We start from the raw sequence: 18,506 nt of genomic DNA on the forward strand, positions 1-18,506 counted from the left end.
CAATGCATCGGCGCGACAACGGTTACGTGCCGTGAACAGTAGCCCGTCTTTCCGCGGTGCACAGCCCGAAGGGGATGCAGATCGCCCGCCGATGCCTCGGACACCGGCCTTCCAAAGAGTCTCAGCAGACTCACCGGCTGCTTTGGCTTCGGAACGATACAGCATCCAGGACGAGGAACGTAACGGTCTCGAGATTGCAGAGGCCGCTTTGGGCAACCCGGAACGTGCCGGACAGGTTCCTTTTTACACCGGTACTAGACATTCCTTACAGCCAACCCGGGCACAACGCCGTGGCTTGAGTCTACCCAAGGCTAACGGCCTCATTTCTGACCAGGGGATAAGACTGGAATAACTTCAACCCTGACGCTCCTTGCTCCGGGAGAATCACTACCCCGGCATTTCCTGATTCCGTCGCGCGCAGCAACCTCACTGTCAGCGGAGGATCAGAATTACCTGGCAAGCAAAGGGGTCTTCAGTTTACCGAGCAGCGAAGCATGCCATTGTCTGCTTCAGGCATATTTTCATCATGTGCATACGATCATGCCGATCATCGAAGCAGATCAGATCCTGCACTTCTTTCACGCGGGACGATTACATGAGTTCAATTTGCTGCTGGTGTGGAGTGTGTTCTTTGTTGCTGTGAATGTAGGTCGCGACCAGTATACGATGGCGCGTCTGTGGCCTGCATGCTGCGGCTCGAGTGGCAATCGGAGTGCCTAAATTCCAGAAAACAGCTAACGCCCTCACAGTTTGTTCCATCCTCTCTCTGCGAGAGAGAAGGGTACGACTCACGAAAGGCGATGAAAGCAGCCATGTATTCCCATGCAAAGGTAAGATAGCGTACCCTTTCCCCTTGTGTCTGTGCTGGCGAACAAACTTCCTACGGTCCACCAACGCATCCCAATCACGCTCCTATCGCTTAGAAGTGCTTCACACTTCAATATGTACTCGCTGCCACGTTCTACTCTGTCGGAGCTCAGGCAAAGTTTGTTCAAATACTCGCGTGCTTGGGCAAGCGCTCCGAGAAAGAACTTTGGTACCTCTGCTTGTCGAAGAACTTTTTACAGGCGATATTCCGGTCGACGTGGCTGCGCATTGTCCTGAATGAGGTGCTAATTCGAGGAATAGTGTCTCTACAACAACAGTGGAGAGCGAGACAAGGTCGTTCTTCTGCAGTCCTCTTTGATGCTCGGCTTCTGGCACTCCGAAGTAGATGAACATGTCCAGCCTTGGTACTGGACTGGAATATCCGTGACTCTTTGTCAGATCCTCGGCCTCCATCGCAATCCCGACGCGGCACGATATAATGCATCTATCACCGACCGTCAGCGACATCTCTGGCGTCGCCTCTGGTGGACATGCTTCTTCCGGGATCGTTGGCTGAGTCTGACGTTGGGACGGCCGTTGCGTATTGACCTCGATGACTGCGATGTGGCCATGCCGTTGGTGGAAGATCTTCTCTATGACCTCAACAATGTTCCAGAGCCACTTCTATCCGCCTTCATTCCGGATGAAGTCTCTCGCCTGGCTGAATATTGGATCCAGTTAATAGGCATGAGCAGATTGCTAGGCGCCGTCCTCTCTATGAGCTACAAGACAGCTCGTCCGAAACCCTCGCGTGAGGAAGTTGAGACTCTTGAGGCAGAGATCTGTTGTCAACAACCCCCAGAGAAGGCGGCCCCGGGCTGGAATGGTCCCACGAGATTCTACCTGCATCACCTCCAATTGCATTATCAGTATGCGCACGCCTTTTCTTAGTTCGCTATTCCGCTAATATCCGCAGAGCAATCCTCATTGTCCTATATCGACCATGTATCACCGACCCGCCGGACGACGTGTCTCTGAATCACCAGACGCAGTGGCAGGAAACCATTCGTCACAAGGCCGACTTTGCAGCCTCCCGTACCAACGAGATCCTGGAAACCCTCGCACAGGAGAGTCTGCTTGAATATGCCCTGCCTATGACGTAGGTCAGCCCCAGCGGGGCAGTCTGTTCTACGATGATGATCCTGATCTCTACAGACCACCCCTACTGATTCCGGCCATGCAAATGCACCTTCTGAACTGTCGGACCGGCAACTCTCTATCACGACGTCTCCGGCTCAACAAGCTCAACGTATGTATGATGGTCATGGAGGAGTTCCAGAAGGTCTACACCGTTGCGTCTATCTACCGTGGAATTTTTGCCAAGGCCATTCAACAAGTCTGCCCCGACCGTCTCGACGAGCAACAGGACACTTCAGTCTCGATTCCTGCGGCGGCACCTCTTTCTGCACGGTCCGACGATGTGACCAATGCCACAGCTGCTGGCTATCCGGGACTTGGCACTGATATGGACAATATGGTGGATGCTCTTCTGGACGAATCGTCGGCCCTTAACTTTTGGGAGACGTGGGGTCAATTGTGGGTTGGATAGAGTCGGTCGGACCAGATTGTAGCGATTCACACGGGCGATAGCGTAACGACCTGTATTGTCTTCATTACGACCATTTTACCAGGGTCCTTGCCAGGGTCTAGCTCAATCTTGCTTGGCACCGCTCAAGCCCAAACCCCGAAGATCAAGGGATGGCACGAGCCACTCCATGAGGGGGCATTCCTCAGCGAAGCTCGGGGTTTCTCCGAAGGATTCACACCGGGGAAGCGGGTCGGTGGGCCGGTCCATCAATTCAAACCTTTCGTATTGAGTGGGTTGTCTGGCGGGTTAGTGCGTGACAAGCGCAAAGGAAAATTACGCCATACATCTTATCGTCAACTGCGAATACGACGCAAACCGTTTACATACGGATAGAGGACTTCGACATCTGTCAAAAACGCGGCTGACGTGGGATAATAAGCTCGGACTCGCCACCTCGTTTGCAACGGCTTGCTGCATGCTGCTGATCGTCCTTCTTACGACCTTTTTATCAAGTGGGTTTTCTCGGGATCAGTCCTAGCGAGGAGCAAGAGAGCGACATCTGGATACGTTAGTGGCAGCGTCAGAATGAGCGCCGTCAGTGATTCTGTACGCCGGGCGATAGGCACCGTACTGGCGAGCTGGTCATGGCCCTATGTGGTTGGAATTTTGGTAAGTCTATCTTCCTGCCCACAGACCATGGACTAAAGGTATGACTCAGATGGTATCATGGCTGTCATATGCAGTGGTGTATGAGTTGCTCCTCTCTCCACTGGCCAAATACCCGGGCCCTAGACTGTGGGCTTTGTCCTACATCCCCTCCCAGCTCAGTTTGATGCGAGGACATCACCATGTGAAGATGCTTGCTCTTCATGATCGGTACGGTCCGATCGTGCGGACTGGTCCCAACGCCCTGTCGTTCAACACTGCGGAAGGGTTCAAGGACATCTATGGGTTTCGCCCGGGCGTGCCTCAATTTCCGAAAGACCCCAAGACATACGGGTCCTCTTTGATGCCCACTCGTGACGCCGTTGGGGGGTTTCTGGACAATGAATCCCACAGCCGACAGCGACGGCTTCTGGCCCATGGGTTCTCCGACCGCGTGATTCGCGAACAGGAAGCGAGGATTTGCTCGTTCATTGACCTGTTCATTTCGCGGCTGCGAGATCTCGCCCACCAGGGCAAGGACATCGATATCAAGGCGTGGCTGGAGTTCGCCGCATTCGACATCACGGGCGACCTGATGTTTGCTGAGACGTTTGACTGCCTGCAGGATAGCCAACTGCATCCCTGGATCGAGTTCATCTTCAACAGTATCATGGGCTCGACGATCCTCAGCGCCATTCGCCACTTCCCGGTGCTCGCGATGCTACAGGAGGTCTGCACCCCGGCGTGGTTTCGCCGGCAGATCATGCAGAACTTTGAACTCAGTGCGGAAAAGGCGGAGCGGCGGATGACCCTCGGGGCGGACCGAGTGGACTTCATGTCGGCCATGATTAAGAACGGACTTGAGGACGATAGCCCGCACACACAGGACGAGAAGAGAGTGATGCGCATGTCGCGCCATGAGGTCCACGCAAACTCTACCTTGTAAGTCGACCTCGCTTGCTGCTGAAGTTGACTATGCAATGCTGACCTGTGTAGTATCATTCTAGCAGGGAGCGAAACCACCGCCACTGCGATGTCCGGGTGCATTTATTATCTCTGTACCAACCGGTCCGCACTGGATCGACTGTGTCAAACAGTGCGCGAGGTGTTCCAGACCGATGCAGATATCACCTCTGCCACCTGCGCCAGTCTTCCCTACGTGGATGCAGTGATTGATGAAGGGCTGCGCATGTACTCGCCCATGGCGGCCCATCTCCCTCGCGTAGTGCCTCGAGGCGGTGCGACCGTCGCTGGTCAATTTCTCCCTGAGAATGTACGCAACTTCCTGCCCTTCTCTTTTTTTTTTTTTTTTGATGAGCCTAGGAACGAGACACTTACTCTATTTGTTTCAGACGGACGTTCACGTCCCGCACTACGCCTCCTACATGAGTGATACCAACTTCTTCCGGGCCAAGGAGTTTCTCCCAGAGCGCTGGTTGGGCACTGACCCACAGTTTGATGGGGATAGGAGAGACACGCTCCAGCCGTTTTCCATGGGAGCCAGAAACTGTCTGGGAAAGAGGTTAGTATTCCGATCGGTGAAGCACGATCGTCGACTGACAGTAAACAGTTTGGCTTATCTGGAAATGCGTCTAACGCTTGCCAAACTGGTGTATCACTTCGACATGGAGCTGTGCCCAACGTCAGAGCGATGGAATGATCAACGCACGTATTTCATCTGGCATAAGCCGTCCTTGATGGTGCGGCTGAGGGATCGGTTGGCTGTTTAGTTCGCTTAGCGCATGATCATAGTACAGAGATGTCACAAGACAACCACACTCCCGATTGAACGAGAAACGCATAGAATCAATTCTACCACTATGACTATAACTATAACTATGCAGATTAACTCCTAGAAGCAAGGGAGTACGTGTATCACAACCTCGCCCCCTCGTTCCCAACCGCCCACCTCACCACCGGATCCCTTTTGACCAAGGCCAACGCTTCGGGCTCCAAGACCAACCGCACCTCCCAGGGCGCATCCTTGCCCCTCGCCGGCAGGATCCACGCTGCGCTGCGGAACCGGGGATCCGGGACATCGAAATCGCGCACCCGGCCCAGTACACTCCCAAAATCCAGACGATACGTCCCGATACTGCGCAGACTGCTCTGGCCGAACTCGGCGGGTCGCGAGGCCGCACTCACCGACCAGTCCGGGGAGTTGTAGACCTGCGCGAGATGCTGACGCAAGTAGTCGCTGTCCACCGAGGCGTTGCCGCGGCGGATGAGGAGGGCTAGCTGCGTGAGGTTGGTCAGCACTGCCGTCTCCAACGGTGCGCGCTGGCTCTCTACCGGGGGAGTATCCGTCGGATTCGTCGGATTCGTCGGGTCGAGGGGATCCGGGTAATAGGGGTATGTGTCGTCGACGGTGGCGGCCATGGGGAAAGGGGCGTGGAGAGGGATGGTGTGCACTGCATTACCGATGTAGGTGCGTGGGAGCGGAGGGCGAAGGGCGGCGCGCACGTCGATGGCGGTGCTGAGGCTGGAGTGGTGTTTCTTCGCCGCAGGACCGAGGAGTCGGGCGCGGGCGCGCATCACGCAAAGCCAGATGAGACTTAGAACGAGGTCGTTGCGCGAAAGGACCCGGTCTTTTGCCTGTGTCCCTCCCTCCGAGGTCGCGGAGGGGAGGTGGGCGCTGCAAAGGGTCTTGAGTTGGGAGATTCGGTTCGGCGAGAAGATGAGCTTGCGGCTGATGGGCTGGTTGGGTACGTCGGGGGGAGCGGCGACGCCCCAGGTTTGCCCGGCGGCTTGGCCATCCAGGGTCTGGACGGGGCCGGCGCTGGCGGCTTGGAGGATAAGGTTGCGGGTTTGTTTCTCCTGCTCTAGGGTGGTGAGAAGATTGGTGATGGTGGTGTTGGTGATGTCGACCTCGCGACTGCAGGTAGCTAGGGCTTCGAGGACAAAGCATTGGCCCATTCCGTCGACGGCGTTATGATGTGCGCTGCCGCAGAGGATGATTCCATCCTCGAGAATGTTGGCTTGGAATCGATACACCGGGCTGGCTGGGGCGGAGCCCATGTTTAGTGGGAGGGGAAGATATTCCTCTGTAAAGATGTCGTCGTAACTGATGGTTTGGCCTCTACCGCGGACTGGTGAGGCGCTCGCCGCACTGGATATGTATTTGCGGGGGTGGTGCTTGATAACGAGCATTGGATGCTGATCCAGCACGGCTGCGGTGGAGGGCTGGACCTCCCGTACGTTCTGTTGGCCAGGGATTGGGGGAGGAGGAGGAGGAGAGAACCACATTGCCTGTCAGAAAGGGCAGCTCATTGATGAGTCGCTCTACGGCAGCTTCAAGGACTGGGATGGCCCGCGCGGGATTGTCAAGAATGAAGGTCAAAAAGGCTGTCATGTGCAGTGGGGGAGGGAGATAGTCGAAGGGGGTGAGCATGTAGGGCTCGAAGATAGGAGGGGGGTTCGGTATCATGGTGTCTTTGGTGTTCTTGGGTTCCTGGGCTCTTGGGAAATGGGCAAGGGAATGGAGATGTCACGGTTTATCCGTTTATCCCTGGGACGAAATTTATATTGTGCCCTAAGGTTGCTGTCTGGACGCAGAGATAGCACACACACACTGTACGGTAAGTACGTACATGTACATATACAGTACGGCAACGCTAACAGTACAAGTGCTGACAGCCTCGTATTCTGCATCTGCGCCTATGCAGGATAGGTCTGGGCCCAGAATTCTGCATAGTATGTCAAGAATCTCCGTCCGATCAGCAATCGTCTACCCCCACTTACCCCGCCAATAATCTGGTCGGGTATTATCTACAGCACCATCAGATTTGTAAGAAACACTTGGGGCAGAAGTTGAGCTTCCACCGTTAGGCTCGTGGTTAGGGCATCCTGCGCCCAAGGTGACATTCCATATCTCTAGCACAAATGCATGTCAAGCCATCGACAATTAGGCCTTGACCGGAATCAGCTTGACCATCAGAGCCGGTTTGTCCCAGATCGTCCAGATTCGTTGTCCCGAGAACCATGTCTCATTCGCAGGCACAGTCTCGAAGTCAAAGTGCAAGATCAGATTGCACAGAATGAGTAGCATCATATACTGGGCCATTCTATTGCCGGAATGTTAGCACGCGTCGTGCCAAATGGATCTCTCCCGATGAAACACTTACTCTCGACCAACGCAATCCCTAGTCCCCACCGAGAACGGCTTGCACGCATCGCGCTGATCCTGCGCGTATTGCTTCTCTGGCTGGGCAAACCACCGCTCCGGAGCAAACCTCTCCGGCTCATGGAAGTTGGCCGCCGAGCGAAACGCCGCCAAGGGCGTCACATAGACACGGGTACCCTCGGAGACCCAGTCGCCTGAGATGGTGGCACCCGGGGCCGGAACGATACGGGGCAGGATGCCGGGCACGGCGGCGTAGGCACGCAGGGCCTCCTTGATGCACGCATTGAGCAGAGGAAGGTCCTTGAGGGTCTGCATCGAGATCTCCTCGCTCGACCGGTACTTGGTCCGCACCTCGTGCTGGACCTGGCGGAGCATCTCCGGTTGCTGGAGCATGTGGGCCATCCAGCCACTGAGCGCGGTGGAGCTGGTCTCACTGCCCGCCATCATGATGATGGGGGCTGTCGCGCGCAGCTCGCCCTCAGAGATGCCGTCGGCCTCGGTCCGGGCTTCCATGACGAAGTGCACGAGGTCGGGCCGCTTCACGCCGGCGGATAGGCGGTGGTCCAGGCGCGCGTTCAGCATCTGGAAGTAGCTCTCGCGCTCGGTCTTGACCAGCCGGGGCAGCGTCAGGTTGAAGAGGATGCGGAGGATGGGGAAGTCAATCAGCGAAGCCAGCAGCGAGGCGCTGCGGATGACGCCCAGGTGGCTGCGCACCCAGGGATGGTAGGTTGGGTCGTCCAGCAGGTGGAGCGACTCGCCGAACTGGAGGTCGCAGACCACATCGAAGAGGGTGAAATTAAACATGTCCACAATGTCCACCGGCTGCTTCTGCGCCGCCGCGAGCGCCAGCTTCTCCATCATCCGGTTCACGTGGCCCAGGATCAGGGGTTCTTGCTGGGCCAACGCCCGCTTGGACAATGCCTGCGCGTACAGGCGCCGCATGCGCGCGTGGTCTTCATTGTTGGCCGAGAGGATCGAATGGATCCCGTTCTGATCTTCCACCGACCGGAAAAAGGTCATATCGCGCGGCATGCCCCCCGGGCGCGCGGGATGGCTGCCGTAGATGTCCTTCCAGGCGCTGGCGCTGGCGTAGCTCAGCTCGTCCGGGGCGACGCGCACTACTGGCCCGTACTTTGCGTGCATCTGGTTAATCCACTCCGTCGAGTGGCCCGTCATGACCCCGAACACGATGGGGAGTCGGCTGACGGCCATCAGCCGGGGGCCAGGGTAGCGCTTCAGCGGGTGGAAGAAGACATTGTAGATCGCGAAGCCGATGTAGTACTATCATGATGATGCCTTCGTTAGATCGTGTATCTGGTCCTGCGGGGATATGGTGAGCCTACTGGAACAAGTGCCAATGCTAGAGCCTCAAGAGCCAAGTAGGCCGACAGTTCCACAGACAGCATGATATCAAGTGCGAAAAAAGAGTCGCCGACTGATGAACTGGAAGAGAAACAGTGCAGCGGACGTGAATGCGGAGAGAAAGAGATTGAGCCCACGCAAACAAAAGCCGAGACTGGCGAGGAAGGTAGGGCTCTGACTTATCGCCGGCAGTTTCCCCTCCACTCGTCGTCGTCCTTCTGTCTGATTGTGGACGGAAGCTATACGTATGCTGAGCGGACTAGGTACAGTACAATCTGCAGTCAGATGCGCTTGCAGCATTCCCACCACACACTAGGGCAGACAGCCCACGTCACGTAGATTGGTACTTTTGGCACTATCCAGGCTTTCTTTGTGTATCTGTCGTCCATGGGAGGTTTGTAAGACAATACGCCCATACGCAGAGGAGGCCGAGGATGGATAGGTGTATTCTGCAACGGTCTGGAATCAAGGGTCTTTCTTCTCTGGATGACATCTCCACCAATGGCGAGGCCACATGGAATATGCGTTATTTGCAAAACACAGAAACGACGATACATACGAAGAATCTTGAAAAACCAGCGGACTAGTGTAACGGCCAAGATGGCGCTATTTTGCTGGTGAATCTCATCACACGAGGACATTGCTTGGCAAAACTGAGACAATTCCTCCAAGCCCAGCGGCTATTTAGTACGGTACTTTACTTTAATTCCTTCTTTACAACGCTACTGACAGGGGTGAGGATAAGCTTGTTAGTGGAAGTCAAACACGAGGCGAATCTGCAGGTTGACCCTCCGTCTCCGTTGCCCTAATGCCCCAAAGGGAAACTGGTCTGTCTTATCTTGCCCCAAGACTCAAGGCCAGCAGATGTTGTATAGGTGCTAAAAACTTACCAGACCAGCCCTGCACCTCTAAACTAGTGGCTTTTTTCTTGACCCAATCAACTTGGTGCTTCACTTTTCATCGACAGTCTGGTGCGGGCAGCAGATAACGATGTATTCATTCCTCCAGGGCTGAACCGACCCACCTAATCGATTCGCTGACAGGATGCCATACCTTGAGACTTGCAGCCGCTTCTGCATGTCAAATCATGGCAGGCTTGGTGCGTTGAGCGCACTAATCCGCTGTCATCAACCTAATGCATGTTCTGCGAACGAATCCACTTACGGCCTAATATTGCACTTAACCCACTTTTCGTCAGATAAAGGCCCTAATAATGCATCCACATGCTGCGTGACAAGGCCCAGACAACCATGTCGAGAACGGAAGTTTTGATCCATACATGTCCCTGTATAGTTTATACCCCCCCGCAGCTATTATTGGGATTCAACTTCACCTAATCGTTCCTGCGGAGAGACCCGATACGGGAGTCCTCAATCCTTCCTCGTATTTGCCGTGACGTGTCTAGCATCCAAGAATGTTCCGGTAGACACCCTACGGGGCTACTTGCCTCAAGCTCTCGAGGCAACCAGCACGAAGAACGACCTTGTTACTTCATCTGATCGGAGTCGCCGCACTTTTCCATGACCAACATACCCACTATTAATGCCAATTTCTCCGACTTGGCGGCAGGCAATGTCGTGCTATCGACGTTTATTCTGCTTATCGCGGCGTCAACGGCTCGTATCTTCATGCACGCTCAAATCCCGGCGGGGGTGAATGTTTGCCGACGCGGGTGGTATAGATGAGAGGAGCGCGTTCGTCCCGTCCGGTAACATCGTACTGCATAGGAAAAGGCGTTTTCATGACGAGAGGGGCCTTTGGTATGTATGGCCTTCTGAGAGTGTGCCCAGCAGACGGCATCCTGACGGAGGCGAATCCAGCGGAGCCCCTTGGTACTCAGCAGCCATAAATTGCACTCAAACTAGCCTCTCATCTGAACAAAGTCAGAGAGCACGGCCGTGGTAGTCATCCCTTAACGAGACCATCATGGATTCCATGTGGCAAGCCGTCAAGACCTACTTCGGCGAGAACCCCATCCAATTACACACCCACTGCTGTGATCTGAAACCCCCCAAAGCCCGCAATGAGAACATCAACTTCGGGGTCGAGATTCCCGAGGACGTGATGGGGCTCTTCTCCGCCATCGGCGACACCAGCCGGCCTCCCTGTACGTGCGACGGAATGGATGCCCTCGTGGCACATATCGATGCCTTCATCCGCGCCGCCCCTGCCCGCCGGCCGGAGGACTATACCTTGCACAGCGGGAAACAGGACCAATCCTCCGAAGACGTCTGCCGGTTCGCCATGCGGGACGCGCTGCAGTGGTGGACGGTGTGGCATGGCTCGCTGGAGCATCACAAGTGGAAGCACCTGTACCTGGCGCTGTGCACCATCTCGGACGACCTGGTCATCCCCCCGCAGGATCTGGCGGATGGCACCTTCACGCTGCTGGGTCACTCGCTGGCCGATATCCTGGCGGGGCTGCGCGCGGAGCACGTCCACCCGGACGAGATCAAGCACCTCGAGATGCTCACTTGGCGCCAGTACATCATGCAGTACGTGGAGAAGGTGGATGCGGGCCTCCGGCCCTTGCTCCTGGGCAAGACCACAATGATGACCCAGTTCCGCGTCATGACGGCGGGGGTTCACAACGTCGCCATCATTCTCCTCGCCGCCCGCGGGGCCCGGTCGCGCGGGCCCCAGGATGCCGCCGTGGAAATGGCCGCCATCTGCGACTGTCTGTCCATGGACATCGCCAAGGAGGCGCTGGGGATCCTGCAGGGCGAGAAGACCGAGGCCGTGGCCGGGCGAAACCGCGTCCAGCTCAAGCGCGAGCTGCGCTGGTTATACATCCGGTGCGTCGAGTACCTCGATACCCAGCCCGGGGCGGCCTTCCTCCGGCGATACGCCACGGGAGGCTATATCTTCGTGCCGTTGATGGACCGGTACCGCGAACGGGCGCGCAAGGGAGCCCGCACCCTCATGTCAAGTGATCTGTCCCGGCGGGTCGATGAGTATCGCACATTAGTGCCGGCCAAGGCGTCGTCGCCGGTGGGTGCGGGTCAAGCGTCGTTGGGAGGGAAGACGGCCAGCGGGGCGCTGAGTGTCTGGGGTATTGGACCCCGTTTAGCGGTCAACCTGCTGGGCTCGTTCGTCTGCTCCTTTGCGGTTCTGTTGGTGCTGTTTGTGCTGTCTAGCGAGAAGGAGAATGTGCTACATGCTCTCACGCGGTTTCCGTTGATTTAGTGATAGGTTACTTCACTGTGTTGGGGTTTGGTTTAGGTAGTCTGACGAGATACATGACAATATACTGATCGAAGTTACCATGACAGTGTAAAGAGCCCGTCGAAGCAGTCTTGGCGGTTAGGTTTACATAGCAGACATCAAATGTTGGATACGTGAACCAACCTGGGCATTGAGATTGCTTGCTCAACAGCTTCCCTCTGCACGGCAGCAATCCAGAAGTCAATGGAGGCAGAAGTAGAAGTCCATTGATAAGGTCACGCCAAAGTCGACAGATACAACGCCACCGGAATTAAGCACACCGAGAGCCCAAACAGAGAGATCACTTGAATACGAAAAGGCAGATCCTTGCCTGCACGCCGCCCGGATAGATGTATGTTTGCAATCTCCTTCATGATGTGCTTCTGGTGCTTGCCACTGGCAGTCTTGGGGAAGTCCGGACACACTCCGCTGTCTCCAATCCAGAAGACATGCTGGGGGGCTTTGTGCCAGCTCAATTCCACCCGCACCCAGTCTCGTAGTTCTTGATCCTGCGGCTGAATGTGTCCCTGGGTCAACTTGAGAAAGCAGCCCACCACCTCGCCGTACCTGGGATCCGCCACGCCCACCACGCTTGCTTCTGCGATAGCGGGATGCAGCAGGAGACGCTCCTCAATCTCGAGAGGGAACATGTTCTCTCCTCCTAGAAGGAAAGGATACCTGGTTAGACGCGATCCCCTGCGTGGTACGGTCTGTGGGCAGTCTTACCTCGGATAATCACATCCTTAATCCTCCCACTGATATGACAGTATCCCTCCGCGTCGAGATAGCATTGGTCTCCGGTATGCATCCACAACCTCCCGTCCGCGTCGCGTTGCATTGCCTCTTTCGTTTTGGCTTCATTCTCAAAGTACCCCCTCTGGAGCCCGTATCCACTGGTGCATAACTCGCCGCTCTCGCCCCGCGGCACAATGACTCCCTCCTGGTTGATCACCTTGGCCGAAGTATGCGGCAGTACCCTCCCTAGGCTCGTCATTGCCTTGTCCCTGGGATCATCCAACGAAGTCATAAACGTCACCGGACTGGTCTCCGTCATCCCGTAGGCGATCAACATCCCCTTGACGCCGAACCTCTCCTCGAGCCGACTGAGCAGCGTCTCCGAGACCGGCGACCCGGCCGCCAGTCCCGTGCGCACGGTGGTGATCTTGTCGAGCTTTCGGACGGCACATGCCTCGAGCTCGGCGACGAACATGGTGGGCACCCCCAGCAGGGCGGTGGCCTTTTCGTGGATGACCGCGTCGATGACGCTGTCGGCGTGGAAATGGTCGGAGGGGAAGACGATCGCGCTGCCGTGGGTGAAGGCGTTGAGAAAGCCGAGAACCAGCCCGAAGGTGTGGAAGAGAGGTGGGGGGCAGCAGACCACGTCGGCGGGGGTCAGGCGCATTCCGTCGCCAACGAGGCGGGCGTTATTGATGAGACCGCTGACACAAGTATCACGTATTAGAGATTGTCCCACGTGATTCCAGGGAGTTGAATCACCTACCGGTGGGTGAGCATGGACAACTTCGGCTCTCCACTCGTCCCCGAGGTAAATTGATAGCTGAGATTGTCGGACAGCCGCACGATCCGCTCCGCGGCGTGCAGCAGTCCCACGTCCTGTGCTGCACTCTCGCCCGCGGCCAGGAAACACCCGTAGCCTTGAACATGTGAGTGGGTATAGGGTCCGTCACTGTCGAAGCATACAATCCCACTTAGCTCCGGCAAGGTGGCTTGCAACGCGGGCGTGAGTAAGGTCTGGAGATGCGGGGCCAGGCTGCGGGGACCGATCTGCGAAGCGAGAAAGAGGAATCGGGTTGCTGAAAGGGAGGCCTATGAGCAAGCGGCTGGAAAATGAAGATTGCATAGTAATTCGTTGCCAAGCAGATGCACTCACAACTTCTCTGCAACGCGCGCAGCACTTCCGCTGGGGTGTAGGCGTTGTTCAAGGGTAGCACCGGACATCCAATCCGCGCCCCGGCCAGAAACACCTGGATGTATTCGTAGCGGTTGCCCGCCAACACCGCGATGCAATCGCCCAGGCGCAGACCGGCCTGCACCATCGCGGTGGCCAGCACTTTGCTACTTTCCGCCAGCTGGCGGAAAGACAATCGCTTGTCTTGCCACGGGGAGACCAGCGCCGTGCGGTCGCCATACTGCGTGGCCTGTTCCTCGATAAGTTGGCCCAGAGTCTGGGACCACAGGGCGGGCTCCTCTGCTCCATGGACGATGGACAACTTCTCCATGATAGAGACGAGAGAATATGGTGGGGTTTGGTCTTGGGGAGAAGCCAGAGAAATTGCTTGGGGGAGGGTAGAGTCAAAAAAAAGTCACGGTCGAGTGCTTTGGTGTGAGGGCAGGGGATCAGGCTGTCTCACCCTCAAAGACGGCAGGGATTCCCATGCATTGTGCATGAACCTGGCAGTCTGCAGACTGGTAGGTAGTAGTATGCAGCTATGTGTTTTGTTTGGGTGGCTGAGTTACGAGTGAGTGACTTTTGCTGATAACTGATAAGTAAGAGAGAGAGAGCGGGGAATTAGGGCCGGTAATACATGTGACCATAGTACCGTAAGTAACAGTAATTTTAATCTACCCCGCAGACTCGGTATTATGACCCCAGACCCCCCAAATGACACTTACCGCCTTTGGCGGTCTGCAGTACCACTTACTGGACTATCCTGTACTGTACTGTTCAAGGTCTCTCACTGATCCTATTTACTCGGCTGCCATTAAGTCACCATTCACACCATTCTCTGAGAAACCCACCCCCCCCCCCGCAGAAAAAAGTAAGTCTAAACACTACTCCGTAGTCCTCTGCAAAATTAGTCACTAGGTCCTCCTTGTCTCCTGGTGTCTGGTGGATACGTATGCGTATGCGGATGCGTCTCCCGTGTCACGAGTTGCTGGGTGAGGGTTTTCAGCTCCGAGGGGGCATCATTCTGATCCATATGTAATTCGACAAACTACCGGTATGATGACCAAATGGCCAATGGGGTCAGTAACCTGCGTGGGTCGGTGCATCACAACATCCCAGAGTGACTGGAGCCCGAGCTTTCGGAAAACTCACCCGAAGCATTCGCCCATGATTGAACGCCGAATCCTGCAGAAGCGCCGCCAGTTCCTCCTTGGTGCGGATCTGATATGTCTGATAGGACCCTGGCTCCGCCCCAAACACCTCCAGCAGCTGTCGATATTTCCATTCCTGAACGTCATTGTACGATTCATGCCATCCGTGGATCAGCCGCTCCACCGTGTAGCCATTGTTGCAGATCACAAATCTGAACCATCGGAGTTAATCCCCAATGCAGCTGCGGACTTCGATGGGTCAATTGACTTACATGATCGGGGTCAGATGATTTTTGACGATCGTGCTCAACTCCTGACACGTAAACTGAAAACTGCCATCGCCGATGAAGAGGACAGTGCGTCGATCGGGCAGGGCGGAATCCTGGACGGCCGCTGCAGCCCCCTGGCAGGCGCCCAGGGAATAGCCTACACTCGCCCAGACATACTGGCTGATATAGGTCACATCGCGAGGAAACCGGGTGGACCAGATGCCAAAATTGGAGGTGCCAGTCTCGGCGATAACCGTATCCCCCGGTTGCAGCCATTCACTCAGGGCCGGCCAGAGCCAGTCGTGGTTCAGCGCCCCGGTCGTCTTTCTGTAGCTCAGCGTATGGGACATACGTTTCAGCATCCCTTGCATCATCATCAGCCCGCCGCCGTAGATCGCCTCGCGGTCGACAGTCGTGGGAGTCATCGGGGGGGGTGCGTAGATCGGGTGTGGGCTTGCAGATGTGCTAGGCTGCACAGTAGCCACGGGGCTTCGTCGGGCAGACTGACTCAACTCTTCTGCTCGGCGGACGAGAGTCTGCAGAAGTCCCTGACTGTTCAGCCCGTGGTAAGCCTTGCCTCGGACTTGCACCGTCCCATCGCGGATCTCGACCATCTTCAGGGGATCAAACTCCCACGACACGGAGGCGACGTTCAAATCCGAATGAATATTGCCGACGGAGATAATCAAATCGGACGAGCGTACTCTCCGGGTGGTGGACGGATCGGAGCAGTCCCCGAGATACAGTCCATGGAAGCAGGGATGTTCTTCGTCAATAATGCCCCTGCCCGAGGCAGACAGGAAGACTGGCAGTCCGAAGGCTTCTGCCAACTCCTGCACCTCTTGCCTCTTCGTGAACCGGACATTGTACCCTCCGACCAAAAGGACGGGCTGCCGGGCGGTTCCAAGTGCGCGCAAGATTGCATCGGCGGTCCACCGCTCCGTCGCGGAATCGTTGGGCGAGGGCAGCATGTCCAGCGGCCGCGAGAGCTGCTCGGCCATGACGGGAGCATGCACCATGTCCGTGGGTAAGACGATGGAGACGGGTCGGCTGGACTTCCAGCAGTGACTGATCGCTTCGTCGATGAGTCCCGGTGCCTGGCTGACGCATTGGAGCTTGACGCTCTTCGAGGCCGTCCTTTGCGACATGCGGGTCATGCTCTCGAAGTCCCCATCGCCCAGGGAGTGATGCAGCAGCTTCTTCTGCTTCTGCAAGGCCAAGCTCGGCTGTCCCACAATGTGCACGATCGGGACGTACTCGGCGTACGCTCCGGCGATGGCATTGGAGACTGACAATTCCCCGACCCCGGCGACAGTCATCAGCGCCGAGATGCCATGGACCCGGGCGTAGCCATCAGCCGCGTATCCTGGATCGTCGTTCCGTCAGTCGAGGTGAGTCTGCAATGGGGTAGGTAGGGTACAAAAGGGCCTAAATCTCACCGGCATTGAGCTCGTTGCAATTCCCGATCCACCGGAGACCCGCCTTCGCTACGTAGTCGAGCGCAACCAGATTGTAGTCGCCGGGCACGCCATGGACGGACCGGATGCCAACTTCCTTGATGCGGGTGAACAGATACTGTGCCAGCGAGACGGTGGTTCTGGAGGACGGCATGGTCAGCAGATGGGGGTTCCAAGAAAATGCGGGATGCTCCTCTTCATTCCAGTGTCCTTTTAAACCAGATGTGATTGATGAATGTGGTGTCGAGGTGTTCGGGGTGTCCCATCACCGACGCGAGTCCTTTGGATCGTCTACATGTCCCAGAAATTCTTTTCCAGCCCATCACGTCGAACGAGGCGTAACACAGACTGCAAAATTGCATGTCCGTAACGGGAACATGACGATACAGGAGCTTTGTAATACCGTTCAACCTCCTGTGGTTTACTTGAGTCTGCAGGATGCATGCGCACGGTACGAGTCCAGCAAGACCATAAGAGTGGTGTCTCCACTAAATAATGCAAGAGCGAGTCTTCAGGCCATTCGGTTCTAGACAATCAGACCAGTCAGCTAGCTTGCAGGTCCTTCTGTCGTGTCGATTGGAATGCGTTTCCCCGGAGCTATAGCATCGGCGGAAATACGAGCGGATTGAAGCCACCAGGGTTGGAACTTAGCGCTTATCTTCTTGGTCTATCCTCTTGTCTTGTCTTACCATTCCTTACATTTGCCAGGGCTTGGATGACTGCAGTCGCTTCCACAGAGGCTGTCATTGATTGGTTGGGCCCACCTGCACTCACACCTCGAAACCCGGCGTCTGCCAGCGCATACGCTGCAGAAGCCTACTACCGAGACTGTGTACAGATGCAGTCCCTCCTGGCTATCGTCCACCAGTCAGGATAATGCCAGGAGTTGCACGAAACACGGCTGGCTGACCCTTTCCCCTCTTTCTCTCCCGTCTTGGTAGCTCGGTTTACGCCCCCCTATACGCAACTCATCTTCATTTGCCGTTTGCGCAGCAGAATCCCGACAGAGACGAGGGTGAAGGGTCAACTACGTACGGGCATCAAACCACTGGTACATTTCCTTATCCACTGGAGGGAGGACTATCTATGCATATTGCGTCGTCGAAGCTCTCACCAGCGCCCGGGTGATCATCTTCCCCATCGCGATCACCGCGTCAGTGTTGACGGGAATCTCATGGCCCTTGTTATGAATCCAGACTGATCGTTTGTCTTCCACACAGGCCGCCGTGATCGCCTCCGACGCCGGCGCGTTCTTGTCCGCCGACCCCCAGATATGCGCCGTCGGCAGATCCAGCATCCCCGCGTACGCGTCCCGCTGCAAGGGCACAATGCGACCGCCCACCAGCTCCTGGTAGTCGTACACAGCCCACGGGTTGGAGAAGAAGACCCCGAACTTAAAGGGCAGTGGGCGTGCCTCCCGCTGCAACTTGAGCAGCCAGCTCAGGGCAACGTTGGCCCCTTGACTGAACCCCATGATGCCGTCGTAGGGTCCTTCCGCGGCGATGTACCGTTCGAGGTGCTCCAGAGCTTGGAGGCATGATTCGGGTCCCTGAGGGTCGCAGTGCGCGAACGTTTGCTCTTCACCCATCACGAACTGGTCCAGGTCTGTTGTTGGGTGGTTAGGGCGGTTGAGCTTCAGTTAGGGCACTTAGGGCAGTTGGGACAGGATGGCATGCGGCACACCTCGATCGGTTTCCCATGCGACCGCGCCGTTGACGAAGTCGTAGCTGTGGTCGTCTCCAAGTTCATAGCGCAGTGCGGCTGTGGATAGTGTCAGCGCCATTGATTGGCTTGCAGGCTGCTAGCTAGATTCATACCAGTCTGCTGCTGGAAGATCTGTGTCGAAGAGTCAGGTAAGTACGTCTATGACGGGCTGGGTCACACTCACTCGGGCATTGCTGCCTTGTCCGTGTAAACTAGCAAAGCGCTTAGAATAACCTCAAGACAGGAAGAACCATTGGCTTCATCATGCATACCACAAGAAACGCATT

General features: G+C 56.3%; 8 protein-coding genes across 8 annotated transcripts; 3 read left to right on the top strand and 5 right to left on the bottom strand.

Moving 5' to 3' along the window:
- Nucleotides 1-91: 91 nt before the first annotated feature.
- On the top strand, nt 92-2,416 carry ASPACDRAFT_37366 (fungal specific transcription factor domain-containing protein; the record flags this gene model as incomplete). Its single annotated transcript, XM_020200293.1, has 6 exons — nt 92-251; nt 335-645; nt 750-830; nt 1,162-1,736; nt 1,784-1,966; nt 2,023-2,416. The coding sequence occupies 6 exons, from the start codon at nt 92-94 to the stop codon at nt 2,414-2,416; spliced, it is 1,704 nt and encodes a 567-aa protein (XP_020051060.1).
- Nucleotides 2,417-3,113: 697 nt separating this feature from the next.
- On the top strand, nt 3,114-4,770 carry ASPACDRAFT_37352 (cytochrome P450; the record flags this gene model as incomplete). Its single annotated transcript, XM_020200290.1, has 4 exons — nt 3,114-3,982; nt 4,037-4,313; nt 4,393-4,562; nt 4,611-4,770. 4 exons carry the CDS (start codon nt 3,114-3,116, stop codon nt 4,768-4,770), a joined length of 1,476 nt encoding a protein of 491 aa, XP_020051061.1.
- Nucleotides 4,771-4,915: 145 nt separating this feature from the next.
- Nucleotides 4,916-6,467, bottom strand: ASPACDRAFT_55634 (uncharacterized protein; the record flags this gene model as incomplete). Its single annotated transcript, XM_020203030.1, has 2 exons — nt 4,916-6,241; nt 6,282-6,467. The coding sequence occupies 2 exons, from the start codon at nt 6,465-6,467 to the stop codon at nt 4,916-4,918; spliced, it is 1,512 nt and encodes a 503-aa protein (XP_020051062.1).
- Nucleotides 6,468-6,944: 477 nt separating this feature from the next.
- Nucleotides 6,945-8,569, bottom strand: ASPACDRAFT_55635 (cytochrome P450; the record flags this gene model as incomplete). Its single annotated transcript, XM_020203031.1, has 3 exons — nt 6,945-7,104; nt 7,165-8,444; nt 8,507-8,569. 3 exons carry the CDS (start codon nt 8,567-8,569, stop codon nt 6,945-6,947), a joined length of 1,503 nt encoding a protein of 500 aa, XP_020051063.1.
- A 1,867-nt stretch (nt 8,570-10,436) lies between these two features.
- Nucleotides 10,437-11,711, top strand: ASPACDRAFT_1860739 (uncharacterized protein; the record flags this gene model as incomplete). The annotated part of the gene is made up of 1 exon (XM_020197768.1): nt 10,437-11,711. Exon 1 carries the CDS (start codon nt 10,452-10,454, stop codon nt 11,709-11,711), a length of 1,260 nt encoding a protein of 419 aa, XP_020051064.1. The 5' UTR covers nt 10,437-10,451.
- Nucleotides 11,712-11,753: 42 nt separating this feature from the next.
- Nucleotides 11,754-13,986, bottom strand: ASPACDRAFT_1908832 (uncharacterized protein). The gene is made up of 4 exons (XM_020198870.1): nt 13,621-13,986; nt 13,231-13,543; nt 12,456-13,168; nt 11,754-12,390 (listed from the first exon to the last, which is right to left on the bottom strand). The coding sequence occupies exons 1-4, from the start codon at nt 13,967-13,969 to the stop codon at nt 11,966-11,968; spliced, it is 1,800 nt and encodes a 599-aa protein (XP_020051065.1). The 5' UTR covers nt 13,970-13,986; the 3' UTR covers nt 11,754-11,965.
- A 559-nt stretch (nt 13,987-14,545) lies between these two features.
- Nucleotides 14,546-16,669, bottom strand: ASPACDRAFT_55637 (alpha-keto acid decarboxylase family protein; the record flags this gene model as incomplete). Its single annotated transcript, XM_020203032.1, has 4 exons — nt 14,546-14,686; nt 14,791-15,001; nt 15,062-16,424; nt 16,498-16,669. 4 exons carry the CDS (start codon nt 16,667-16,669, stop codon nt 14,546-14,548), a joined length of 1,887 nt encoding a protein of 628 aa, XP_020051066.1.
- Nucleotides 16,670-17,599: 930 nt separating this feature from the next.
- Nucleotides 17,600-18,505, bottom strand: ASPACDRAFT_48556 (uncharacterized protein; the record flags this gene model as incomplete). The annotated part of the gene is made up of 5 exons (XM_020202154.1): nt 17,600-18,120; nt 18,199-18,276; nt 18,333-18,351; nt 18,404-18,431; nt 18,492-18,505. 5 exons carry the CDS (start codon nt 18,503-18,505, stop codon nt 17,600-17,602), a joined length of 660 nt encoding a protein of 219 aa, XP_020051067.1.
- Between the last annotated feature and the right edge of the window lies 1 nt (nt 18,506).

Source organism: Aspergillus aculeatus (assembly GCF_001890905.1).
Source record: "Aspergillus aculeatus ATCC 16872 unplaced genomic scaffold ASPACscaffold_25, whole genome shotgun sequence".
Classification (NCBI taxonomy): domain Eukaryota; kingdom Fungi; phylum Ascomycota; class Eurotiomycetes; order Eurotiales; family Aspergillaceae; genus Aspergillus; species Aspergillus aculeatus.

Excerpts from the sequence above, each read along its gene's own strand:
- ASPACDRAFT_1908832 (XM_020198870.1), bottom strand. The coding sequence starts at position 13,969 with ATGGAGAAGTTGTCCATCGTCCATGGAGCAGAGGAGCCCGCCCTGTGG. Across the intron at positions 13,169-13,230 it reads TTGTCCATGCTCACCCACCG|CGGTCTCATCAATAACGCCC; the intron begins GTAGGTGATTCA and ends TACTTGTGTCAG. Across the intron at positions 12,391-12,455 it reads TAAGGATGTGATTATCCGAG|GAGGAGAGAACATGTTCCCT; the intron begins GTAAGACTGCCC and ends CTTTCCTTCTAG.